At 50.3% G+C, this 27,289-nt stretch overlaps 1 protein-coding gene and 1 long non-coding RNA gene across 5 annotated transcripts; one reads left to right on the top strand and one right to left on the bottom strand.

Moving 5' to 3' along the window:
- The first annotated feature begins 112 nt into the window (after nucleotides 1-112).
- On the top strand, nucleotides 113-20,748 carry RMDN3 (regulator of microtubule dynamics 3). Of its 2 annotated transcripts, XM_063158325.1 has the most exons (13): nucleotides 113-257; nucleotides 1,454-1,685; nucleotides 2,862-3,005; nucleotides 6,130-6,556; nucleotides 7,228-7,330; nucleotides 7,702-7,719; nucleotides 8,123-8,183; nucleotides 14,914-14,989; nucleotides 15,747-15,824; nucleotides 17,032-17,130; nucleotides 17,874-17,927; nucleotides 18,889-18,969; nucleotides 19,500-20,748. In XM_063158325.1, the coding sequence occupies exons 1-13, from the start codon at nucleotides 113-115 to the stop codon at nucleotides 19,551-19,553; spliced, it is 1,572 nt and encodes a 523-aa protein (XP_063014395.1). In that variant the 3' UTR covers nucleotides 19,554-20,748. The 2 variants fall into 2 exon arrangements, with proteins under 2 accessions (XP_063014395.1, XP_063014396.1); XM_063158326.1 differs by lacking the exon at nucleotides 7,702-7,719.
- Nucleotides 20,409-24,185, bottom strand: LOC134419277 (uncharacterized). Of its 3 annotated transcripts, none has more exons than XR_010028004.1 (4): nucleotides 24,036-24,185; nucleotides 22,029-22,138; nucleotides 21,364-21,443; nucleotides 20,409-20,529 (listed from the first exon to the last, which is right to left on the bottom strand). It is a non-coding gene; the product is annotated as an uncharacterized LOC134419277 (long non-coding RNA). The 3 variants fall into 3 exon arrangements; XR_010028005.1 differs by lacking the exon at nucleotides 24,036-24,185 and adding an exon at nucleotides 23,283-23,404; XR_010028003.1 differs by lacking the exon at nucleotides 24,036-24,185 and having other exon boundaries at nucleotides 22,029-22,758.
- Nucleotides 24,186-27,289: the final 3,104 nt, after the last annotated feature.

The raw sequence follows: 27,289 nt of genomic DNA, 5'->3' as shown, positions 1-27,289 counted from the left end.
CTTCGCCGATGACGTCACGCGCCCATAAACCACCCCTTTCCCTCCCCCGCCGTCGCATCTCAGTGACGCCATCGCGGCGCGCCGCGGGCGGTGCCGCGCGCCCGGAGCGGCCATGGCGGTGCCGGTGGCGGAGCCGGCCCGGGCCGGGTCCCGGCTGGGGATGGCGCTGGGGCTGGCGGCGGGCGCCGGCTTCTGCCTCGGCGTGCTCTGGGTCATGCGCCGCCGCTCCAAGGAGGCGGCGGGGCAGCCGCGCCCCGGTACGAGCGGGATGGAGCGGCGGGGGAGCCGGGTCGGGATGCGGGGAATGGGGTTGGAATAGGGCTGGAATGGGGCACATGGGATGGGGGGGCACGGAAATGGAATGGGGTTGGAAGAGAGAGGAGTGGGGCACATGGGATAGGAGGGCACGGAGCTGGAATGGAGGAAATGGAATGGGGTTGGAAGAGAGAGCAATGGGGCTGGAGTGGGACACATAGGGTAGAGGGGCATGGAGCTGGAATGGAGGAATTGGAATGGTATTGGAATAGAGAGGAATGGGGCTAGAGCTGGGGTGGGAATGGAGGGAATGGGACACGTGGGATAGGGAGGTCTGGAGCTGGAATGGAGGAAATGGAGTGAGGTCGGAATAGGAAGAATGGAAATGCAATTGGAGTTGGAAGAATGGGCTTGAAATGGGGGAGTGGGGTTGTACTGCGGGAAATGGGGTTGGAAAAGGAAGCATGGGACTGGAGTAGGGGAGAATTGGGATGGGATGGGATGGGGGAGCTGGGCTGGAATAGGGGGGAGTGGGGGTGGCACAGGGGAAAGTGAGGTTTGGGGTGTTGGGCTTTTAGAAGTGCTGGTTCGGAACCCTGAACTTGCTGGTTTTCATCCATGTCTGTGCAAAACTTTGGGAACAGAAAATGAAACTGTGTTTTTACAGTGATCATAGAATAATGGGATCCTGGAATGGTGTGGGTGGGAAGGGACCTTAAAGCTCATCCAGTCCTACCCCCTGCCTTGGGCAGGGACACCTTCCACTATCCTAGGCTGCTCCAAGCCCCATCCAGCCTGGCCTTGGACACTCCAGGGATGGGGCAGCCTGGGCAAGCTGAGACAGCTGCTCTGGGCAAGCTTTGCCAGGGCCTCAACACCCTCACAGGGAAAGATTCCTTCCAATATCCCATCTAAATCTCCTCTTTTCTAGTTTGGAGTTATTCCCCTTTGTCCTATCACTCCTTTTCCATTTTTCCCTCAGCCTCCCTCAAGGGGCAGTTGGGTCAGCGCAGAGCCTTCTCTTTTCCGTGCTGAACAATCCCAGCTCTCCCAGCCTTTCCCTGCAGCAGAGCTGCTGATCCCCTCGGTGTCCCTCCCAACACCAAGCCCCCCATTCCCTGCCATCAGAGCCGTGGCCACATTTCCCTCCCCTGGAATCCTTTCCCTGGGATGTGACCCTGGTTGTGCTCTGCTGCAGGCAAGGCCGTGCCCGTTCCCGTGCCCGTTCCGGTGCCCGGGGCGCTGCTCCCGGTGGGGGATGCAGCCGATGGAGCCGTGCCCAGCCCCCTGCTGCTGAGGCAGGACGAGCAGCTGGAGCTGCTGGAGCGCCTGGACTTCGTGGTGAGGAACGTGGCCGAGCTGAGGAAGGAGGTGGAGGAGCTGCGGAACAGCCTGCAGGACCTGGCGGTGGAGATCGTGGATGAAGTCAGGTACTGCCCCTCTGTGCTGGGAAACAGCCACAGCATGCCTGGAGCTGGGAATGCCTGGGCTGGGAGGGACCTCAGAGCCCACTCACCCGTGGCAGGGACACCTTCCTCTAGCCCAGGCTGCTCCAAGCCTGTCCAGCATGGCCTGGATCACTTCCAGGGATGGAACAGCCACAGCTTCCCTGGGAAATCCATTCTAGTGCTGCACCACCCTCACAGGGAAAGATCCAGCCCCTAAATCCAACCTAAATTTCCCCCGCTTCCAATCTGAATCTGTTCTTTCACTCCCTGATGCAGGGGCTGGATGGACATCCCATCTATGGATTCTGTAAGGGTTGTCCATGCAGGAGGATTTGCTTTACCTGCAGATATATTGTATTAGATACATTATATTATATTGTATGTGTCATATAATTATACATTGTATGTATAATATATATCATATAACTATATATAATATCTATTATACAATATACATTATATAATATATATGTAATAGATACTATACTATATATTATAATACATAATAATATATAATATATTATGACATAAAATATAATAACTAATATATTATAATATATAAAATACAATATATAAAACATTGCAATATTTTATGTATTTTATATATAATATATATATGATATATAATATATATAATTGTACAATGATACATTAATACATAATACAAAAATACATTCTATTATATTATAGATATAATTTTAATTATATATGATACGTTATCTATATTATATAATTGTATATTATATAATATATTATAGAATGCATTATATTAGATACATTGTATATTTTATATTAGATACATTGTATATTATAGTTATAATTATATAACTATATATGATATACTATATATAATATATAGTATACTATATTATATAGTATAATATATGTTGTATATAGTATATCATATATAGTTATATAATTATATATAGTATAATATATAATATATATATTTTAAAATAAACAAATAAATATAATATTAATATATATTATACAGAACACACCATCAGCTCCATTTGAGTTTGTATAAGCAGGAGTGAGCCACCTCGTGAATTCTTTGCCTAGAAAGGGAATTGGATGGAGTCTGCTGGAGAGGAGAAGGGGAATAGCAGATATTTCACTACCAAATATTTATTTCTCTTCCTTTTTCTGTCCCTGCAGGGCCCACCTGGAAGAAACCCAGCGTGTGGGTCGCCGGAGAAAGTTCCCCTTCAGGGAGAGAAGTGACTCCACAGGCTCCAGCTCCATTTATTTCACCACCAGCTCAAGGAATCCCAACACAGATGATGGAGAGAGTGAAGGGGGGTAAGGAGAACAGTGGGACAGATGTTTTAGGGGATTTGATGTCACATCTGGACAGTTTAGAACATAAAGAAGGGAATTTTCTTCTCCTACAGCCTGTTTTAGTTTGCTTTTGTTACAGTAAGTGTGTTACTGCCAGGGCCAGACTGAGAGATCTGAAATGATCCTTTAAGAGAAAGGAAAATAAAATTTTGAGGGTTTTTAAAGAAACAATTTGATTAGGGAACCTTGCAGAAGGAAGGGAAGTATGAGTCCAGCCTGGATATGGAGTGAGAGAGTTTGGAAATCAAATTTCCAGACAATATATATTATATTAAAATTATCAAATCATCAGATCAGCCAATATCCTGAGGTGGAAGGGACCCAGGAGCATCATCCAAGTCCAACTCCTGGCCCTGCACATGACAGAAAATTCTGTGTGGTGTAAGAACATCATTAAAAATGCCAGATTAGCTGCAGGTTATATAGTAAGACAGGTAACAAGTTCTCCTGCACCTGTGACTGCTGATTTTCTGAGGAGTTGCTGCTCCTTTGTGCCTGAATCTGACCACTTCTGTAGCTTTTGGGGTATGGAAGTGTGTCCAGAAACAGCTGGTGCTGCTATATGCATTTTCCCGGAGTATTTGGGATGAAATGTCATTTAAAGAGGGATTTTTAGAGCAGTGGGAGCATTTCGTTTTAGAGCAATGGAGGAATTTGGGCACCCAAATGATCCAAGGGCTGGTGCCAGCTGGCATTTCAGCAGGGATTTTTCTTGCCAGGACAAAGAACAGGGATTTGGTTCTGCCCTAAGCTCATGTTTGTCTCTAATAACTGGAGCTGGTGAGGGTGATATCATTGGGGTTATAGGGCTTCATTCAGCTCAAGTGGGTGTTGGGATGGGAAGGAAATTAGGGAGGGAGTGATTCATGGTGGTGTAATAGGTAACAAGGCTGCAGAACAGATTTTGGAACTGTGGAGTTGGTTCTGAAGGCAGGGCTTGGGTGTTTGGGTAACAGCAGATGCACTGAGTCACCAGGGGAACAATGGTTTGTGTAAACCTGCTGGAAAAGGGGGTTTTGGCCACACATCCCAGCCCTGGCTGTCCTCAAATCATAAAAAATTATGAGTTGTGATGGAGGCCAAGAATTTAGAGTTACAGAAAAGGCACCTCCTGAGGGGACAGGGGTGTATTTCACTGCAAAACCTCATTAATTTATTGGGAATCCAGAGGTGGTTGGTAGAGTCCTCATCTATTAATTATCATCTGTAATTAGCTGTAATGACCAGTGTGGGGATTGGTGGATTAGCAGCTCTCACCTGATATAAAACTGGAATCTTAGGTAATGCCTCACTTTGGTCCTGCACAGGGAGGTGTAAAAATATCAGTCAGGCCAGGACCAGCTGCCTGTAGTGTGCAGTGTTGTCTGCTAGGGATGTGAATGTGCTTGAAAAGTAACATTTTGAGGGTAGGAAATGTAAATTTTGAAAAAAATAATCGAAGCTTTGGAGCAGGCAGTGGGAGGAGGAATGAGCCTGTTGCCAGCAGATGGATTTCAGCTGGGTGGTTCTTGCTGAATTCTTTCAGTGGAATTCAGAACAGACAACCCCCAATTTCAGCTTTATTTTGTGAACCACGTGGGCAGGAGCAGCTTCTCCAATTTCAGACACAATTCCCAAAAATCTCCCAAGAGTTTTCAGGGGGGTTGTGCTGCTTAATTTCCCTGTGTGGCTTTGAGTTTTGGGCTTCTTCACCTCCTTTTCACATGGGCTGTTTTCCTTCAGGATTGCCACATTAAAGTATTCCAGAGCTTTCCATCATTGTAAACTCAGAAAAACAGGCTGATAACACCAAAATCCCTTAATCTCCTTGAAAACTTTGGGTTTCCTTGTCTTTTTGAACTGGCAGTCTCATAGGGGCTGTCTGGCAGAAAACATGGTTGGTTTTTGAGCTGAAGGGCTGAAATCTTGGCAGCTGCCAGTAAAATGTTGGAGGTTAGGATGGGGAAATCAGGGAATTAGAGAAGTTTGTGTTTAATTACTGGAAATGAGGTGGTCTAGAGAACTAATAATGGCATTGGTATTAAGAAATGTAAATAAATGAGGGTTTTAATCTGAGGCAGAACTGTGCCAGTGTCACCTACCCTTGTGTTGGTTATCCATTAATTCAGTGTCATCTCCAGCATGGCAGCCTTGCTTTCCTGCCTTTGCAGTGTGAGGCTGATGCTTTATTTCTTGCCTTAGAATGTTTCAGGACAACATGGTGGGGTTTTGAAAGTCTGGGTGAGGGTTTGAGGGAGCAGAAGGGGAATTGCTGAGAATTAGGGGTGGTTCTCAGGAAACTTTGATAGCCAAACACGTCTTGTTTATCTGTGTGTGGCCAAAGCCCTGTCACTGCCTCCTTCAGATAGGGGCTGTGGTCACTTATCTGTGTCCCCAGACAAAGGCAGGGCCACAGGGCTGTCCCTGGAAGGAGCAGTCAGCCAGGACAGAGGGAAGCACAGCTGGAGGTACCCAGTGCCGCCAGAGTGCAGGGAACTCAGATCCAGCAGAACTGCTCAAGTTAAATCAACAAAGCCCCCATGTTCAAGTGCACATTTTGAAAGGACTGGCTGATTTGTGCCTGTTCTGCAATTAAGAGCTTGCAGGTGAAAGTGAGAATTGGATTCCTTCCCAAGACAGATAGTCTTGTTTGAAAAGGAATCAGCTCTGTAAGTAGGCTCCATCCTGCTGTGGTACCACTGTGTAACCCTGGTTGAAATTTCAAATTTTAAATTCCCGACTGTAATGCTGGGGGAGCTTAATTTTCTCCATTTTCAGCAGCTCTGATTTGAGCTTTACAGGATCACTGAGGTTAGGAGAAGCTGACAGGGTGTGCAGGGGAGGTGGGGACAGTTAGAATCCTGGAATGGTTTGGGTGGGAAGGGACCTTAAAGCTCATCCAGTGCCACCCCTGCCCTGGGCAGGGACACCTTCCATAGACCAGGTTGCTCAGAACTGACTTGGGACATCCTTCAGCTTTCTGAGAGTGACACGAGAAATGAGGTTGTGTGAGACACTTGTGTTGTGCAGTTTTCTCTGGGATAAGCCAAGATACTCTTCCTCTCCTCTTCTCAAACCACTTTGGTGATGTTTTCTTCCCCCAAAGTTACACCACGGCCAACGCCGAGTCCGACTACGACCGGGAGTCGGAGCGGGAGAGCGAGGACGAGGTGAGCTGTGACACCGTCAGGACCATGCGCAGGGACTCCCTGGAGCTGCCCCCCGAGGATGACAGCTGTGACATCGTGAAGAGCCTGCACAAGGACTCACTGGAGCTGCCCCCTAAGCTTGAGAGCCATGACATCGTGAAGAGGCTGCACAGGGACTCGCTGGAGCTGCCCCCTGGGAGTGACAGCTGTGACACCATCGGGGACTCGGTGGAGCTGCCCCTGGAGGATCAGAGCCCTGTGTCCCCTGTGTCCTCGCTGGAGGAGGGGCTGGGGCAGCTCCTGGAGCAGGCTGACCGCCTGCACAGCGGGGATGAGAAGGACAGGAGAGAGGGCTTCCAGCTGCTCCTCAACAACAAGATGGCGGTATAGGTGCCTTGTTGTATTTTCCAGCACCGGGGGAGGGTCAGCTTGGATGTCAGGAGGGGTTTCTTCACTCAAAGTGCAACCTGGAAATGATCCCCACTTTGTCACCCAGCCCAGAATACTGAGTGCCATGTCCAGTCATTCCTTAGAAACTTCCAGAGATGGGAACTACCACATTCCCCGGGCAGCCCCTTCCATTTCCTGACCACCCTTTCCAGGAAGAAATTCCTCCTGGTGTCCAGCCTAAATCTGCTCTGTCACAGCTTGAGGCCATTTCCTTGCTCCTTGGGAGCAGAGCCCAGTTCCCCATGACTGCCCCTTCCTGTCAGGGAGTTGTGGAGAGGGAAAAGGTCCCTTCTGAGCCTCCTTTTCTCCAGGCTGAGTCCCCCCAGCTCTGTTCCCTTCCCTGGACATGCCCCATCCCCTCCCTCTCTGCCTTTCTGACGTGACAAGCCCAGAGCTGGGCACAGCACCAAAGGTGCCCCTGCCGTTCCCAGCACGGGGAACTCTCCTGCAGTGCTGAGTTCTAAACTCACCTCCCTGAGGTTCCACTCTGCTTCCTTTGGAATTGGGGTGTTTTAAGGCTTAGAAGGATGCCTGCATGCCCTGAGCTGTGCGTGCCCTGCTCAGCCCTGGTGCTGACTGCTGTGGGGTGTTTGTGTTCCCTGCAGTACGCGGGGCAGCGCGAGTTCCTGTGGCGCCTGGCGCGGGCGCACTGCGACATGTGGGAGCTGACAGAGGACAAGGACGAGAGGAGGTCCTATGCCACAGGGGGTAAGGAGTTCCTGCTGCCCCAGAGGAGGGCAGGCACTCAGCTGCACAGCCCCTCCAGCTGCCAGCAGGGCCATGGTTTTATTGGGTTTCCTTAGAATCTGGTGGGAAGCAGCGCTTTTATTTTGTGTTTAAAAATTGAGTTTCTGAAAGAGTCTAAATAGGCTGAGACCTGTTTAGAGCTGGGAAAATTGTTTCTGAAACCTGTCATCCATTTCTCTGTGATACTAAAATAAACCATGAATATAAAATAAACAAGCTTTGCTGTAGCACACTGGATTTTCTCTGTTGCCAGCGCGTGCAGATATGAAAACAATCACTATTTTAAAATTCTCTTTAATTTCATTCCCTCTTTGTTCTTTACCACCTCAAAGGTGTCTGCAAGATTTTAGGTGAGTCAGAATGGAGAAAAAATAATCTTTATTACAGTTAAGATGTGCAATAAAAGATACTAATGTAAATAATTTTTATCTTATTTATTATGCACATAACTAAATAGAGTTACTTAATACTGTAGCTAATATAATTACTCTTTTCTGGGAATCAGTGGAGCCTTTTAAACATGGAATTCTAAGTTTTATATTGTCCTTTGAGCTATCAATAGGTGCTCAATTTTCAGCTTTTTGAACCTGCCAGGGGATAAAATTTTGTATGGGATGTTTCCAAGCCAAATGCATTATCAAATTGACAAATATATGACTTTTATGCTGTTCTGTTACTCTGACAGCCTCAGAGAAAGAAACTGGGAGAGAAAGCAGCTGAATTTCTTACCTCTGACTCCTTTTTTTGTTCCAGGGAAGGAAGAGCTGGAACTTACCTTGCAGAATTGGGATGAAAGTGCTGAGTGCCACCAGTGGTAAGTCACTTTTTACTTCTTGCTTTTAAGAAGCATAGGAAAAGGACCTGGAGGTTTTTGTGAGCTGAGCTGCAGTTAAAAAAAAAAAAAGAAATACAACCCTCCCCATAAACTTCTTTGCTGTTACTTGCACTGTGCCACACTGGCGGTGTTTTTCCATAAAAAGCCATTTTTAACAGCTTTGCTTGCTTGGTGTAAGGAATGACTTGACAGACAGTAGGTTTGGTTGTGATGGTAGGAATAAATTTGGGGTATCTTACAGCAACTTAATTATGAATTCCTCTCTGAAGAGTTCTGGAGGAAAAGCTCCCAAGTGGAGCTGCTTTTGAGGCAGGAGGGGATGTGTTTGACTCCATCAGCCAGGCCTGGGAGTGTGGGCTTGGTGCTCTGCCAAATTCCCTATTTTCCACTTAATTCTGGAGGAAGGAGATCCATCACTGTCAGCAGACAGGCTTTTAGAGTCTCCTGGAAGTGTTTTCTGGCACTGCTGGCTCTGATCCCCCTGCAGGGCCCTTGGCTTGGACATGAAGGGACACAGCAGCACGTGGCTCTTTTTTATTTAAACAGAGATATTTAATGCATTTGTTCCATGCTAAAAGAAGAGATGATCTGCAGTTCAGCCAAGCAGTTGTGACCAACATTTCTGCCCAGGATTTCAGGGAGGAGGTAGGAGGGGGGAAGAACCTTGCTGTGCTTCCAGCCCTTTTGTGGGATTTTTACATGTCCTTTGTAAAAATTACTCCAAAAGGGAGTTTGAGGAGTGGCACAGGTATTTGGAGATAAGGGAACTGTTTCTGTTTCTTTTCTGGTGAATTCCTCTGTGAACGGTGTTTGTCAGCAGTTGCACTGAAAGATTGACAGCACTTAAATTAGAATAAAAGGGATTTTCTTTTCATCTTTAATGAAAATTATTGGGAAAAGAGGTTGCTGAGTGTCTTTGCCAAACAAGATCTGTGCTCTTGCAATGAGTAAATTTGCTTGAAGGATTGTTTTGAACTACTGGCATCTGAATAAGTGCCTTTATCATCTTAGGCTGTATTTCATCTGTTGGTAATGAATTACTGCTTTGATTCATTTAAAGCCTCAATTAAAGCTTTGATTGGAAGGAGGAATTTGGGACCAGGAAATTCTCCAGCAGGTCATGGTGCTGGGCTCTTACCTGCTGGCTTAACATCTTTGAATGAATGGGGTTTAGTTGCCAGGGTGAATCTTGAAATTTGTACTTTACAAAGCCAGGTTCTACTCCAGTGTCCAAATATTGACAGTTTTGCCTTGGAATTCCAAGTCTGGGACAATTCCTGGTCCCTCAGACCCCTTTCCCAGACAGGGATAAGGCTCCTTCCTGCACAGCTACATCTTGCTTCCAATTGTCCAGGGCAGCTGGAGGAAGGAAACAGCAGAGCAGCATGTGGGAGGTGGGGGATTTCTTGGGAGTGAATATGTAACTCCCTCTATCAGCACACAAATTACTATTTTCTGCCACGAATAGAACAGGAAATTATTCCCTTCCCAGCTCTGAAGTGGTCACAAGCTGGCTTAATTGCAGTCTTTCTTTATGCTAATTGAATTTACCCTGGGGAGAAAAAGCAGCAGAGGTTTTAAAGCTTTTTTGGGGTGGATTTGATGCCCCAGCTCTTGGGGGAAGGGATCAGAGAACATTGTTCACATGTATTTAAATTACAGTTTTGTTCTGTCATGTTTCTCTCTAATGACTAATTTCCTTGCTGAAGAATCCTTTATTATCTTCTGTCACAGGGGAATAATTTATTATCTCTCACCACCCATGTTGTCTTTCCAATATTCTTCTCCCTCTTCCTTGTAGTTTTTCAGACAAGAGTGGAGGGATTCAGTGCAGGACTCAAGCTGGGAGAGTGGCATGGCTTTGTGCTGGGGTGATGGTCCTTTGCATTCTTTCTTCTACACCAGCATCTTTCTCTTTCCCACTGCATCCCAAATGGCCACTTTAATGGAAACATTCCCCGTTATTTTGCTGCCTCTCCACACAGGCTGTGTGAAGCCTGATGGTGCAGGAATTCCTGGGCTGAGTTTTTTCTGTTTTTATCATTTCATATTGATCTTCTATTTTATCAATTGCCTCTTGGAAGTTTGTGAATTCCTTCAGATAAAATTGTGCTGGCTTTTGGTGCTTGTTCATTGTGTTTTGTGCTTGTTATTTCCTCCTGCTGCCCACACAATTCCCAGTTTTTTGAGGAGCTGAGGAAGACAAGAGGTACTTTGCCTACAGTTGCTATTGCAAGGAAACATTTCTCCTCTCAGTGCCTCGTTGTTGTTCAGTCATCACTGACATTTTAAAGAAACAAAGAAAGAAAATAACTGGATTTCTGCTGGTTAGCTGTACTGCTGGCTACAGCTCCCTTTGGGCTTGGAAGGATTTGAGAGCAGGAGGAAAAGTGTTTTCTCAGGAGTGCCAGGGAGAGCAGTAAGTGTGTGGGGCTGTGTCTGGCCTGCCTTTGGGACCTGCCCAAGCACAAAGGAGAGGCTTTCATGGCTCTGCCCTGGCCATGGAGTGTGGGACAAAGCTCTGCTTGTGGCTGGTGCTGTTGGCAGCTGGCCGGTGCCAAGGGAGCCATCTCTGGGCACAATGGAGCAGGAGTTTGGTCAGGGCTGCACAGACAAGCCAGCCTTGTCCAGGGGGGCTGATCCAGCCCATGCTGCCCTTGGGATGTTCCCTTGGGAAGTGGGTTGGGCATTAATGCATTTAGTGCCTTAGGAGTAGGTCTGTGTGTGGGATTCACTGTGAGGGATTCACAGGGAATGATCTTAGAGCCTCTCTGCTCCTGACTTACAGTGTCCTGGTTCTTACCTTGGATTTGGACACCAGAGTCCTCCTCTGCTTTGATTGTCAAACATCCCTGAGCAGGTGGACCTTTTATCCATTTAAAGTGATTTCTCCAGGAGTTGATTTCAGCTCTTGAGTAGGACAGAGCAGGTTCCCAAGTCTGTTCTTGCTGGGAGGGAGGGAGGGAGGGAGGGAGGGAGGGAGGGAGGGAGGGAGGGAGGGAGGGAGGGAGGGAGGGAGGGAGGGAGGGAGGGATGGATGCATGGATGCATGGATGCATGGATGGATGGATGGATGGATGGATGGATGGATGGATGGATGGATGGATGGATGGATGGATGCAGCATCACTGGCTGTACAGATCTTTTAGAAATGGATTGAGAAACAACTGTGGCCTTTTAGAATTGCCAGCCCATTCCCTGTGGGTGTTTGCAGCACAACTGCAAGCACGGGGCAGCAGCTTTAGGGATCAGGAGAGGAGAGCGAGCTGTGGATTTGCCTTGGCTTCCATTCCTCTTGCTAAAGGGAATACTGGAAATGCAACCAGAGGGATTTCAGAGAAATCTGAGGAAAATTATGCAGGTGCTGTGTCAGGAGCTGTAGTTTGAGTTATTCCTAGGACATGTTGCCCTGGAAATGAATCACTGCCTGCTGAAAGCCCTCGCTGTGGGAGGAATCATAAGCTCCAGCCCCCTTGGGGTTATCCTGTGTGTTATGGAGAAGTGGGATTGGCTTGGATGAGTCTCCAGAATGTGCCCTTTCTTCTGGAGAGTCTGGCAGTGTGGTGGAACATCCTGATCACCAGCCCTTCTCAGTTCTGTGGGTACATCTGGCTGTCCGTGGGCAGATCCTGGATTTTTGAAAAGTCCCAGCATTCTGGATATGCCTGGGGGATGCTTTCATTTAACACCTGGCACTGCTTCAGGATTTCACTCCTGCTGCATCACTGCCCAGATCTGGCCAGTTCTGAGCCAGATTCTGGGTTTATGAGCTGAGCATTTTCTGTTCTGCAGGCAGGGAATTTTCTGTCAGTGTGATATGGAGCAGGAGCAACTGTAGAAATAGGTGTTAGGAGATAGTTCAGAATGTGGTGGAGGGGAAATACCATGGAATTAGAGCTGTCTGAATGCAGCCCCCTGACTTGTCTGTCCTGGAAGGTGAATTCAGAAATGTGAACATCCAGAATCCAGGAGCTCTCCCATATGGATGTTTGTGGGCTGTAAGGAGGGGGAACATGAGCTTCTCTCAGTTTTTCCTTCCATCTTGTCTCCCCTTGGAAGAGCCAAAGCTTTTTTCCCCAACACTTCAGGATCAGTTGGTCATTAATTTCAGGTGGAGTCACTGGGAATTCTGCTGTCTCTCCCAAAGCACTAATTCCCACATAAGTTCTTATTTTAATTTTTGGTTGTTGCAGTCTAAATACCTGCCTGCTAATTCCCTGTCCCCTTACTCAAGTGCAGGGACTCACATGCATCTACCCAGTGCACAGGAAGGTAAAAAACTGGGAATGCTCACAAAATATTGGGAAGACTGTCTTGGAGGTGGTTAAAAGAGCTAAGAGGTGTGTTTGGGCTGGCTGACTGTGGAGGGGAGGTACTGGAGGCTCTGTATTCCATGGCAGAGTGCTGCTTCCAGGGAAGTCAGAGTGCAGAACCCAACAAGTCTTTAAATCCTGGGGATTTAAGCTGGAAGATCAGGATCTCTCATCTGGGGGTTCCTCCATCCACAGAGTTTATTTTCTAATAAATGGGGAAATCCTGAGCTGAGATTCCTGTGTGTCAGCAGCTTAATGAGGAGTCTGACTGCTAATTAATCAAGGGATAACCTAAGGAAAGCTCTGCATGGATTTGAGCAGTAATGCATGGGGCACCCAGTGATTACAGGGGATGAAAATCCCCATCATCATCATCATTTTTATTCTCTCCTGGTGCTGCTGCTCAGCCCCCCTGCACCTCCACAGTGCTCTGGTGATGCTCAGCCCGAGGCATCCCATGGAATGAGCTGGAATCAATGACTCCATCCTGCCAAGCTGAGCAAGCAGGGGAGGGAACAGCAGAAAGCAGAGCCTAAAATCCCACAAGTGCAGAGTTGTGAGTGTGAAAATCCCCCACAGTCCAGTGGCCCTGAACCTGGGATCAGCAAAGCTGGGTTGGGAAGAACCATCTTTCCTGGGAATACAGTGAAAATCAGATCAGGTGTCTCTTCCCATATATATTTTTTAGTTTATTTCATGGCACTGAAATTTAATTTACTGCTGCTTTTATGGCTTCTTCATCAACATTTCACCAGGCTGTTAAAAAACCCTTGGAATTTATATTTGACATGAGACAACTGTCTGATTTATTGTCTACGAATATTTTATCTCATGATCTTAGAAAATAAGCTTTTTATTGGCTTGTGTTTCTCAACCCCTGTCATGTTGTGGTTAGGGATGTTTAGTCCAGGCTGGGAAATGAATTGGAGAAGATCCTAAAAACACTTATTCCATCATCTGCACTCAACAGAGTGGGGCTGTGGAGCCCCAGCAGCAGGAAAAGATTTTTGTCCCATAACCCACTGATCTGGTAATCCTTTCCATTACCATGAAAAATAAGAATTTGAGAGCTGATCTAGAGCTTTTCCACAAGAAAGTTAACAAATTAAAGGAAGAGATTTAAGGCAAAATGTTAAATTGTTCAGGCATCGTGACTGTGCTGTAAGTTACACACTGGGAATGGAGCAGTGATGTGTGAGGGGATCTGTGGGATTTTGTGACTCTGAGGAAAGTGTAATTGGAGATTTAAAGGTCTCCTGGCAGATTCCTGCACATCTGCTGTGGTTAATCATCCCAAAGGATCCTTTGGGATATTGCTATCTGTGGCAGCACTGGGGTGTGGGTGTAGGAAAGGGGATTTTTATTTGCATCTTTCTGCTTTTCAGCTTTATTTTTTGCAAGAATGAGCCATGTTATTGATTTGTCTCTCTGTTCCACTTGGTATTTTTTGAACCAAACTCAGAGAAGGGGTGGAAATGTTCTCCACTCCCAGAGCCCAGTCAGGATAGGAGAGGCCAAACTTCCATCTGCAAGTTCTGTCCCACTTGAGAGCTCTCTGAGCTGCTGTTTCTTGGGAAGTGCTGCAGGGAGGGAGGTTTTGAACCGCTGTGGTGCAGGGAGGTGAGGTGGGAGGGTGCAAATCCACAGGGAATGAATTTTGAATTTCACAGCTCATGCAATAACTGCTTTTGCTGGGGCCTTGCTTCTCAGGCTCACAGGTCTCTCACTGGACAAAACTAAATGGCTTTGCACTTTCAACACTGAGCATGTGTCATTCTGTTTCCCAGCTGCAGGATGAGGGTAGGTTTTCCAAGTGTTTCCCTGGAAGTAGAGCCCTGTGTGCTGCAGCTGGGCTGTGTGTAAGGAGGTTGCTGTGCCCTGTAGTTGATTCATTAGAGCTGCTCTTAGTCTGCCTCTTGCTGCAGTAACTCCACTCTGCCCTGCTCTGGGTCCTGGCACAGCTTTCCCTGCTCAGAGAAACAATTCCAGGTGTGGAAGTGTGCTGCTCCTGGTTTTTAGCCATAGAGCAGTGAGTTTGTGTCACACCCAACCCCTCTGGCTGCCTCATCCTTGCAGCTCCTTCCTTCCTGGCTGCTACATTTTTGCTGCTTTTGTCTCTTCCCTGAGAGGGATGTGCTATATTCCTTGTTTTCCCCACTAAGGTGTGAAGCTTCAATGCACTTCACAAAATCCTGGGATGGTTTGGGCTGAAAGAAGCCTTAAAGCTCATCCCATTCCACCCCTGCTGTGGGCAGGGACACCTTCCACTATCCAGCTCTGTCCAGCCTGACTTTGAGCACTTGTAGACCTTCCTTGTGCAGCCATGGACAGCAGGGAAATGTGGATTGAGGGTGGATTCAGCCCCAGCTGGCTCATGCAGGTGTCTCCCCGTGCAGGTTTGCCATCCTCTGTGGGCAGGTGTCGGAGCAGGAGAGCATTTCCAAGCGCATCCAGGCTGGATATGTTTTCAAGGTGAGTGCCAGGAGGTGCTGGGCTCTGTGTGAGTATCAAGCAACACTCATTTCTGCAGCAGAAAATTGGGAAAATTGGCTCCAGTTCTTCTGAGGGAAGCAGTAGATTTCAGAGGTGCCAGGGATGAGGAGGCTGATTCCAGCTATGCCTTTTGGGAGTGACTCTGCAGTTTTACACACTATAATTACAAAAAAAAAAAAAAAAAAAAAGTAAAAATCTTGCAAATGAATTTAGGTAGAGGATGAAACTTAGAGCTTGAAACATGGAATTATTGTGTGGTTACAACACACAGCACCAGCTGTCTACAGTGTGTGCCTGTGAACAACCTGCACCCTCCCAGGGAGCAGTTGCTGCTCAAAGAGGATTTCATTTGCCTCAGATGCCCTGTTTTTTATTCCTAGTATTATTACTAGGAATGATGTATGATGCCCTGTGGATGTTCCAGGGAAAAAGGACATGGAACAGGCCACAGGTTATTGTTCCCCATCAGCCTTTGGCATGATCAGTGAGGTTATGGCAAAGCTCTGGAGCAGAAATAAAATGCAGGGCAGCTTCTTTGTGTGTGTGTGTGCAGAAATTCCTGTCCCTGAGGCTGGAGAAATGCTGCTTTTCCTTGTTCAATGAATCCAGTCTAATTTTACTGTTTGTGACACGTAAATTGTGGATTCCTTCCTTTCCTCTTTCTCCACTTGTTCTGGTGGGTTTTTTACTTGCTTTTGACAAAGATGTGACACGTGCTGGTGCTGCTTTCCCACAGGAACACATTGACAAAGCCATTGCCCTGAAGCCACAGGACCCACAGCTCTACTATCTGCTGGGAAGGTGGTGTTACCATGTAAGAGAATTTATTCTCACCTCCTGGGCAGCCTCTGAAGGGTTCAGAGCTCCAACTTGGGTTTTTAGTCACTGCTGGTGGCATGGGAGGGGAAATGGCAAAGGGTGGGTTAGGAAAAGCCTGAGCTGCAAACTCCTTTCCTGTTCCCAGTGCTTTGCTCAGTAAGAACAACCTTCCTTCCATCCTCTGAGCACACAGGGCTGTGGTCAAGGCCATCTGAGGAGCTTCTGCTCACAGTGTTGGTGTGTGATGTGTTCCATGTGTCCCCCTGCCCCTGCCACACACAGAATTGGAGGCACTGGCAGCCTGTGCCAGCTGCTTTATGCTTCCTGACAGGGAAAAGCTTGGAGTCAAATGCCAAGCTCTCAATCAGATTTAGAGCCTAAAAAAGGGATTAAAAGTCTGCAGTGACTGTTGCTGTTCCATTTGTGCCATTGGGAAGCACTTTGTTGGGAATGGAGCCACAGTGCAGGGATTGTAGCTGGGATAATTGACAGTGGGAATTACAGAGCAGCCCTGAGCTGAAGTGCTGGGAGCTCCTGGCTCTTTTCCTGGAAACAGATCCTTCCTTCTTGCTCAGCCTGGAGCTGCTGAAGCTGTGGAATAAAACCACAGGTGGAGAAGTATGGTAGTGCTTCATTTAGTCTACATTGTTGGAATTATGCAGGATTAAACAGGGTATTGTCAGAGGGAGCTGGTGGAGTCCCCATCCCTGCAGGTGTTCAGGGAATGCCTGGAGGTGGCACTCAGTGCTCTGGGCTGGGTGACAAGGTGGGGATTGTCACAGGTTGGCCTCCATGGGCTGGGAGGGTTTTTCCAACCTAAATGATCCCATGAATATCTGGTGGGAAGGCTTCAGCCTGCCTCTCCCAGGGAATCACAGGGTGGAGGGGAGCAGGTTCCTGTGGAAGGTTTAGACTGGGAGAAGGGATAGCACAGGTGGGGACTGGTGTGGCTGCAGTGTGGCAGGCTGGGATTTGGGGCCATCCATGTCCCAGATGTGTGGAACTGCAAAAACTGACCTGGGACAAGGGAAAGCAAATCGGGTTAAATTCTGTGCCGGACTTGGATACTCCATGGGAATTTCCCACACTGCTGAGGGGTTTGGCTTCCTCCCTGCTGCAGGAGCAGCTCCCAGGGACTGGGCAGGCCCTTGTTCCTGTGCTGGTGTTGGATGGACAGGCCAGGTTGTCCTTTGTGTGTGCAGGTTGCCCACCTGGGCTGGCTGGAGAAGAGAACGGTGTCAGCGCTGTTCGAGGCCCCCCTGACAGCCACGGTGCAGGACGCGCTGCAGAACTTCCTGAGGGTAAGGAAAGGTGGGAATGGGCCAGGGAGGGGCAGCACTGACTGCAGAGCTCACTGGAACAGCAGCACTGACCTGCAGAGCTCACAGGAATGGTCAGCACTGACTGCACAGCTGACAGGAATGGTCAGCACTGACTGCAGAGCTCACAGGAACAGCAGCACTGACTGCACAGCTCACAGGAATGGTCAGCACTGACTGCACAGCTCACAGGAACAGCAGCACTGACCCTCACAGCATCACTGGTCTGCACAGCTCACAGGAATGGCACTGGGCTGCTTGGATCCCTCCTGGTCCTTCCCCAAGCCTGGGATGTGGGTGAAGGAAAGCTGATGAGAAGTGTCCATTCCAGAACAGCCAGACAAAAGAATGGGATGTTGAAGGTGTCAGAATTGCAGCCGAAAGTGTTGGGAATTGGTTTAGGGGGGTTGGTTTTCCTTCCTAAGGCTGCACAGCAATTCCTTGCTCAGTACTGGATACATCTGGGCTGTGCTTCCAGGGTCTCGGAGCTGGCAGCTCCTCCCTCAGAATATTTTACTTAAAGCCTGGCTGACTTTTACATTTCAGACTTTTCCAAACAACTGCTTGAAGGTTTCAGGGGCACAGTGCTTTATTAGGATTCTCCTTTCTGCCATCTATTTTTTTTTCCTTTAAAAGCTGCAATGAGCCTGATGTAAGAATTAATTGTGTCCTTGCATATCCTAATGTCTCCTCTTCCCTGTCACACCCTGCCTCTGTTTCTGTAGGTCGAGGAGCTGAGCCCAGGGTTTTCCAAATCAGGAAGAGTTTACATTGCCAAGGTAACCACTCACTTCTTGTTTCTTCAGAGAGTAAGAAATATTTGTATTAAAAATCACCTTTCGCCGTAAAGTGCTGACCAGGTAGAAAATACTCCATGCAGGAGCAAAAATTTATAGGATGATAATATTTCCTTTTATCCTTTACATCTTTTTAGGCCAAATCACCCTGTACAGAGGCTTTAAAATTCAGGGGTTTTGCCTTTGAGTCAGCCAATGGAGCATCCTTGGTTTTTAACAGATTAAATTCTTTATAAAGCAGGAACGGTGACTTGGCAGCTGTGGGCTGGAGGTTTAATCCTTCCCCACCATGACTTCTGTGGTGATAAAGCCAGAGAATCATGGGGAGAAGTAAAGGATAAAGGATTTCTCTTTCCCTGTCCAGCATGGGAGTCTTGAGCGGTCTTGCTGAGGGGTTTTTAGCACCCACTTCCTTTTTTCCTGGGTGAATTTCATGGTCTCCAAACACCCCCAAGACTCTGTGGGCACCCAAAATCTTACTGTTCCCAGAGGGATCACTGTGCCTCAGCTGCTGGTCACATGGAGAATATTTCATGCCTATTTTGGGGCCTGAGACTCCTGTAGATAATATTTATTACATTTTCAACAGGCTGGGCAACGATGTGCTCCCAGGAGAGAGGTTTTGTGGAGAAAATGGTGTGAGGAGGAGGAGGGGAAACAGCAACTGAAAATCAAAGTAGAGCTTTTAAAAGGGTGAAAACCACAGGGGCACCTTAAAATGTCCAAAGAAAAGCCAATCTCCTTCCCTAAAAAGAAAGAGTGAAATATATTTAGTATTCCAAGATCTGGTGGTGCTTCTGAGGCGTGGTGGCTGAGGGATACTGCAGGAGATGCCAGTGCAAAGGGTGAAGAGGCAGAAACAGCTCTTTTTAGCAGTTGCCCAGTTCCATTTGCAGTCAGTTTTCTCTATTTAACCTCTCTCCCATGGGAATTCCCTTCCCAGTGCTACAGGGACCTCGGGAACGACTCGGCGGCCGTGCTGTGGATGGACCTTGCCGCGGAGCTGCCAGGGTACACCAAAGAGGTAAAAATGGATTCTGCACCCCTGCTCCACCCTGTGACATCCCAGCTGGGCCACTGCAGCCACAGGGAGGGATGGAGCACCTCTGCCATGAGGGAAGGCTGGGAGAATTGGGCTGAGAGGTTTGTGGTGCTCTAATTGTGGCCTTCCAACAGGAAAGAGGGGCAGAGACAATTTACAAGGGTCTGGAATGACAGGAAAAGGGGGAACGGCCTCAAACTGGAAGAGATTATGCTTGGATCAGGTATTAGGAGGAAATCCTTCCCTGTGAGGGTGCTGACGCCCTGGCACAGGTCACCCAGAGAAACTGTGGCTGCCCCATCCCTGGAAATGTCCAAGGCTTGGAGCAACCTGGGCCATGGAAGGTGTCCCTGCCCAGGATCTGGATGGGCTTTGAGGTCCTTTTCAACCCAAGCCATTTCAGGACTCCACAATATGCTTAAAAGCTGGTTTGGAGGAAAATAATGGAAATAGTGTTTTGTATTTGTTTTAATTGAGCTGTACATTTATGAATTTCCCTCTTGCATTTCCAGGATGCAGAAAGTGAGAAGGAACTTGAGGAGATGCGCTCAGTTTGTAAGGAATAATTTTGGAAAAACTCATCCCACTGGAGAGACAGTAAAATTCCAAATGGATTTCATCATCCTGACAATTCCAAGTACACTTCATGGATAAGCAACAAGAGCTTAGAGGAAAACACCCAGCAGCACATCCAGGAAAACATCTTGGCATTAATGGGATAAAATAGTGATTTATTTTCCTTTGTATTTGTTTGATTTTAGGATCCCTAAAAATGTTACATTCCTGAAAAAAGGGGGGAATGTTTACAGGTAGACTTTGTGATATAAAAACATTTGTGATTATATATATGTGTGTCTATATATATATATATGGCAGATATATGTGAGATAGATACTTTGTGATATAAATATGTATTATATATTTTTATATGTGTGTGTATAAATATATATAAATATTTATTTATATATTATATATATATGCACATATATCTTTTATATCACACTCTCTACCTGTCAGAAATCCTTGCTGGTGAGCTCCCAGTTAATTCCTGAGGAAAACTTGAGCCAAATTTTTTTCCAGTATATTTGTATTGTCTTTTCCTTAGTAATGAATGGAATCAGTTGTAATAACTGTTTAATGGGTTTTGGGGAGATCAATTTCCAAGTGGGACCAAGGAACTTTTCTGCACAATCCAGACTGGATTTTAAGAGGTGCATTAGTCAAAGGAAGTGAGGAATAGGATTTTAACCTTCGGGATTTCTCCCAGTGGTGTTTCTGTCTTCACTTCGTTCACACAAGGCTGAAAACTTGTGTCCCTGCAAACTGTGCTGCTGTGGTTTAGATGGAATGACGAGTTTGGGAAGTAGTTCTTGAGCAGAGAACTGCCCACAGGGTTGGGAATATCCTGTGGCAAGGATCATGTTTCGCTGTGATGATCTTCTGTCACTGACCAGATGAATTCCCTTTGAATTAATTATCTCCTGGACTAACGAGGTGACACTGAGGAGGTGAAGCCAAGGACTGACATTCCTCTTGCAGCTCCTGGGGACCAAACAGCAGCAGGGAATTGTGCTGGATGCTGACACAGATGGGAAAGGAAAACCTGTTGTGGAATTACCCACATATGTATCAAGGCTTTGTTGGTATCCCTTAAAACTCCAATGGCAGCTACTGAACACTAATTCCTGAATGTCTGTTCCATGGTGGGGTGGTTGTGAGGGGTAAAGTGAGGAGCGTGTGAGTAAAACATTCCTTAAATCACCTTTTTTCCCCTTGCACTGTAGTGGGTTTGTTACTGTCTGAAAATAACACTGAAGGGGAGAAGTGCAGCAGATCTCCAGCATTCAAACTTTCTGGATGCTGCAGGGCTGGGGGGCAGGCACTGGCCAAAGCACAGATGGGGAGCTCTGGGAGGATTGGGAGGACCTGGATGGAGTGATGGGCCTGGATGCAGTTGTGGCCTTTGTCCCCTTGCCAGGCATGGTGGCAGCCCCGGAGCAGCTGGGAGCTGGGGCAGTGTCTGGGGCTGATCCAGGGCAGGGCAGGGCTGACCCTGGGGGGGTTGGCCCCCCACGCTGAGCTCAGGCAGGATCAGGGGCACAGGTGCTGCATTTTGTGCACCCTGAGAGTTTCTGTCCCCCCCGGGCATTTCCTGCGGGGCTGGGGCAGCGCAGGGAGCAGAATTAACCCTGCAGCTGCCGTGGCCATTGCTGGCCTTGGTCTCTCTGCTGTGCCATCCCACCGTGGCCATTTGCTGCTGTCACTGCCACTGCCACCCCTGGGGCTGTGTCCTCCTGGCAGCCCTGCCCAGCCCCTACAGGAGCTCCGGTGGTGCCTCTGGGCCTGTTGGGAGGGTTTGCTGGGAATGGGCCTCACCCCTGGGAGGATCCTTTTGTTCCAGAGCAGACTCCAGAGCTTTTGGGCTGCTCAGCTTCAGGGTTGGATTGCAGAAGTGCCTGAAAGGAAGAACAATGAGGTTTGTGCAAGTGGCGCATTCAGACCCCACCTGGCAGTCTGTGCTTTGTGTGGGAGGTTGTTGTGCACTGGCACTGCAGGGAATGAATGTCCCCTTCCCAGTTCAGCCCAGCAGATCCCAAAGGCTCTTACAGGAATATTTACCCTTTCTTTCCTTCCCTGGGTGATAATTTCATCTCCACCTGCTGTGAGCCATTCCTTGAGCTCTCCTGGAGAAAACCTCACAGCAGAGGAGTTTGCAAAGAGCCCAGAGCTGTGTTTGGAGCAGAGAGGGCTGAGAGCTGCATCTCCCTGTGCTGCCCCAGCCTGGCAACATCCCCATGGAACAGCCTGGGCAGAGGGGATTGGATGGAGCCAAATCCCTTCATGCAAGAGGGTTTCTCCTGTGCAGATCAGGCATGGGGCAGGCAGTGAACTTTGGAAATCAGCTGATTTCCCCAGAAAGCATCATTCCCATCAGCATGAGTGACAGGACCTGTGCCCACTGCTGAGGAGTCACCAAAATCAAGGGCAAAGGTTGGTTTGGGTCTGAGAACTTGAAATAACTTTGAAAGAGAATAAATAACCTTTTTCTTCTTTTCTTTCTTTCAGATGGGAATTGCCTCTGTGGATGTGCACTGAGCTCTCATGCAGGGAACTGCCAGGCCTTAATGGTGGTGAGTTCATGTTCTTCTCTCTGGGAATTGGAAATTATTATTAATTAGTAATTGCAGAAATGTTTTCTGAAACCTTTCCCCTTTGCTGGTAGATCTTCTCTCTCTGGCTTTGAATTTACAGATTTCCCTGCTGTCTTTTACCCTGCCCGAATTCCTTGCAGCTCCTAACAGGGAACACCTGGGGTAACTCAGAGGGGACAGAGGTGACATTTTTAGCTGAAAACCTGGGACAGTTGAGAGGGGACACAAGAACTGTTTGTGTAGGAAAACGTGAGGATGTCAAGGGGAGCAAGGTGACATTTCTGAGGGAAAAGCTGAGGTGATGTTTAGGGGAGAGAATGCAAATTTTTGGAGCAGAAAAGAGCTAATCAATATTGTACAGGAAGGAAAATTTTTGGGGTAAAACTCGATGCAATTTGTAAGAGACAGAGTGAATATATTGGAGTAAAAATGAGGTACTCAGTAGTAGACAAGGAAAATTTTGGGGGAAAAACTTGACAAAATCTCAAGAATAGAGAATGAACACTTGGAGGGAAAAATGAGGTGATGAGTACTGAGCATACAGTTGGGAAAATTTGGGGGCTAAATCTGAGATAATCTCTAGGGGAGAGCATGACATATTGAGTTCATGTGAGGGAATGAGTTGTGGGCAGATGGGGAAATTTTTGGGCAAAAATTATATGAAATAATCTGTAGAGTGAACATTTTGAAGTAAAAATTAGCTACACATGGAAAATTTTGGGGGTAAATCTTGACAAAAGCTACATGATAGAAACTAAATAATACTGAAGGAAAAATGAGGGAATCAGTAGTGGATGGGAATTTTGGGGGGCAAAACTTGAAATAATCTTAAGGTTGAGAATTACTATTTTCAGGTAAAAATGAGGTAATAAGTTATGGACAGGTAAGGAAAATTTTGGAAGTAAAACTGGAGTAATCTCAAGGGAGAGAGTGAACACTGACATAAACTGAGGCAGTCACTGGGGGCAGGCAAGGAAATTTTGGGGGTAAAACTTGGGAAGATCTGTAGGGCAGAGAATGAACATCTTGAGGTAGAAATGATCAGTGGTCAACATTAGGTAGAATTTGGGGGGCAAACCCTGAGGTAATTATGTAGGAACAATAAGTGGTTTTGGGAAAAGGAGGGAGAGCATCAGGTCTCACCTGGCAGGTGTCGGGTGAGCGGCCCGAGCGGAACCGAGCCCGGTCAGGGCCCCGTCCCGCACCCGGCACAGTCGGAGCACGAGCAGCAGCGCCCGGCCCGGAGCGGCTCCTCCGGCCCGCTGTGATGCAGCCCCGCTCGTTCCGCGGGGACGCGGCGGGCGAGAGCCCCGGGGGTGCGGGCACAGGGGTCCGGGTCCCGCTCTGCGCACGGTGGCCTTGGGGGTACCGGGGCTGAGGGGGCTCCGCATCCCCGCGGGGGCCGGGCCGGGAGCGCCCCGGGGGCCGCCGCGCTCGCAGCGCCGCTCCGGGCCCGCCAGGGGGCGCCGCGCGGGGCGGCGGCGCTGAGGGAGCGGCGGGGCCGGAGGGGTCCCGGGGCCGGCTCGGGCGGGCCCCGCGCCCCGCCCGATTCCAGCCGCGATCCAGGGCCTGCTCCGGGAATGCGCCGCCCTCCTGCTGGGCCCGGCACCAGCACAGCCCCGGCTCCCCACGGCAGCAGCGGGACCTGCCCGGAGCCGCAGCGGGACCGCAGCTCCGCAGCGCAAGCGGGAACGACAGCACCGGGCTCGGTCCGGGCCTGTCCCGGAGCGGCTCTTCCCTCCCGCGGCGATCCTGATCCCGGTCCCGGTCCCAGCCCCAATCCCGCCTCGGTTCTGCGGCGCCGTGACGGAGAAGCGGTTCAACCCAGGACCCCCAGCAGACACCGGCAGGACCCGGAGCCGAATCCCCAAGCCCGGGTCCCGTTCCCGGCCCCACCTCAGCGCCTCGAGCCCCGCGCAGCACCGGGAGCAGCCCCCGGTCTGGGGCTCCGCACAGCGCTCCAGCGACGGCCTCGCCGCATCCCGGGATGAGCATCCCGCGCACAAAGCGGAGCGGGCGCGGATCCGCCGGGATTTACGGGCGCGGGCGGGGCGGGGCCGGCTCAGGTGTGAGGGGCGGGGCCGGCTCAGGTGCGCGGGGCCCCAGCGCGGCTGCGCGGGGCGGGGCCGAGAGGATTTAAACCCCGGGAATGACCGGCGGCGCCATTGGCCCCCTCGACGCTCGGAGGGGAAGGTTGCGTCTGCGCGGACTCCATATCGTTTTATTTGTTTTTCTTTTGCACTTATTTTTACTTCTTTTTCTCAATACCTCCCCTCTCTCCCTCCACCCCCACCCCCCCCTCCCTCTCCCCCCTTAGCCCTCCCCTCCCTCCCCCCCAAACCGCTCCCTCCCGGGCCGGTCCCCTCTACCCTTCCTATCCCCCTGCACACCCCAACCCTGCCCTACCCCTCCTTCCTCCACGCTTCCTTCCCTCCCCAGCCCGGCTCCCACCTGCCCCTTCATCTTCCTTCCCTTCCTCCCAATTCCTCCTTCCTCTCCTTCCTTTACCCGTCCTCCTCCTCCACCTCCCCCTGTTTTCCTTCTTCACCTTGATCCCCTGTGCTCCATCCTCGTCCTCCATCCTGCGCCCGTCCTACCCCCGCCACCCCCCTGCCCCCCTCCCTGCTCCCCTGCACACCCCGAGCCCCCCACCTGCCCTCCATCCTTGACCCACCCCGACCACCCCCTCCCTCCCCCTATTCCTGTCCTCTGCAGCCGCGGGGGAAAGAGGGAGAGGGGACAGAGGACGGGAATAGGGGGACAGAGGACGGGAATAGGGGGACAGAGGAGGGGAATAGGAGAAAAGAGGACGGGAATAGGGAGGGATGAGGTGGGGAACGGAGAGGGGCTGGGGAGAAGTGGGGGGAAGGGAAAGGCCGGGTCCGGGGAGAAATGATGGACAGAGGAGCGGTACAGGGGGAAGAGAGGGGGGTCGGGCTGGGCAGAGAGTAGGGAGAGGGGTGAAAGGAACGGGGGGTCGGGGATGTGCAAGGGAACAGCGAGAGAGGGCAGGGGAGGCTGGGGAGCGGGGAGAGGACAGGGGGAGCTGGGAGGGAGAGGGGATGGCGGGGGAAGGAGAAAGAAGCTGGAGAGGTAGAAAAGAGGAGATAAGGGGGAGGAAGAAGGAGGAGGATAAGGGCAGGAAAAAGAGGGGGAAGAAAGAGAGGAATCGCGGCCGGGAGAGCCCAGCGCAGCCGCAGCCTCACCGAGCTCCGAGTGAGCAAATGGCGCCGGCGGCGATTTCCGGGCATTAAATCACCTCGGCCCCGCCCCGCGCAGCCGCACTGAGGCCCCGCACACCTGAGCCGGGCTCGTCCCGCACACCTGAGCCGGGCCCGGCCCCGCCCGGGACCGCCCCTGAGCCCGGCACCGCCCCTCACACCTGAGTTGGGCCCCGCCCCGCGCACCTGAGCCGGGCCCGGCCCCGCCCGGGACCGCCCTGGGACCGCCCCTGAGCCCCGGCACCGCCCCCGAGCCCGGCACCGCCCCTGAGCCCCGGGGCCCCGCCCTGCCCGCGATGGCGGCGGGACCGTCGCTGCCCGGCCCCGCCCCTCTCACCTGGGCCGGGTCGGGGCTGCGAGCGGCACCGGGACCGGGGCCTCGGCTCCGGGGCCTCGGCTCCGGGTCCCGCCGGTGTCTCTGAGGCTCCGGGCGGTGCCGCCTCTCCCCCGCCGGGCGGGCTGCGGGTCCCGGCCCCGCAGCACTGAGGGCGCTTGGGGCCGGCACCGGCACCGGCAGGAGCCGCTCCGGGACGGGCGCTGGGGCCGGGCCCGGGCGGTCCCGGGATGCCGCGCTCAGCCCGACGCGCCGGCTCCGTTCGCAGCCCCGAACCCCTCCCGGCCGCCCGCGCCGAGCCCCGAACGCGGCCCCGGGGCTCCGCCGCCTGCCCCGCCCGCGGCGCTCGGCCCCTGCCCCGGAGCTCCGCTGCGGCCCAGGCAGCCCGGCTTTGGGCCGTGCCCGGGGCTCGGAGCCCGGAGGCACGGACTGGCCCTGGCCGAAAGAGCCGCCCGGAGCAGCAAAACGCGGCCTTTGGCCTTTCACTCGAGCCCCCGAAGTGCAGCATTAAATCTCTCTTGGTGAAGCCCAAACACTGAGTGACCCCGGTTTCAGGACCTCCCACACACTGGCCATGGTCTCTGCTCCACGGCTCTAAAATGCAGAACTTGTTCTCTCTGAGATCCCAAATGCTGTCTGAGGCACCTTGGTTTCAAGCCCCCCCAAACCAGTCCTAGGTGTCTCTTTCTGTACCTGGCCAAATGAGCCCAGTTTTGAGCCCCCAAATCGCAGCACTGGGTGTCTCTCTGTGAGCCCCAAAACTGCCCCAGTCCCTCAGTTCGGAACCCCCAGAAGTGCCCCGGGCCAGGGGCAGACCCAGCTGGGCCCCAGCAGCAGCTCCCTCACCCCCAGTGCGATGGAGAAGAGACCAGAGACAAAAATCCAGCTCAGAACACTTTAATAATGGAAACCAAGACAAATATAATAATTTAATAGTCATGACAGCACATAACAGTGATAGCAACAAGAGCAGTGAGAACAATAGCAATAAAAAGGAGAGAAGCCATTCCACAGCCCCCCTTTAACATTATAAATCCAAAAGTCATTCAGAGCACCACAAAATCCCAGTGTGGGGCATTTCTATATTCCTGTTATTTTCTCTGTGGTCCATCCTGGGGATATGAGGCACTTGCTGCTCATCTGGACAAGGGAACGGCTCCTGTGCTATTCCCAAAAACAGAACACCTGGAATTAGTGCCCTGGGAGCCCAATCCAGTCTTTCCAGTGACTGGGGGTCACCCAGAGGGTCTTTACCAGCATCAAATGAAATGACATCCTGGTCCAGGGCATTCCCAGCAGGACTGGACACTCCTGGCCACAGTGACCAGTCCATGGAAGTTGGACCAGTGACAATTCAGGGGGATTTGAAGTTGGACTCTTGCACATTTCATTGTGCAGAAGCTCCAATTCTTTTTGGCACCTCTTGTTTAAATGTTTTCCTGCTGGAAGAGGTGAATTAGTCTTTTGAATGGCCAGATTGCCAGAGGCAGGGAAAACCAAGCAGCATTCCCTGCACATCTCCATCACTTCCACGTCCACCTGCAGCGAGTGGCTGAAGGACAGGAGCCAGCCCAGGACAGGCTCGGAGATGAGGC

This window comes from Melospiza melodia, chromosome 6 (assembly GCF_035770615.1).
Source record: "Melospiza melodia melodia isolate bMelMel2 chromosome 6, bMelMel2.pri, whole genome shotgun sequence".
In the NCBI taxonomy this organism is placed as follows: domain Eukaryota; kingdom Metazoa; phylum Chordata; class Aves; order Passeriformes; family Passerellidae; genus Melospiza; species Melospiza melodia.
Note: the sequence above shows the minus strand (reverse complement) of the source record. Positions and strands in the feature narration are given on the sequence as shown.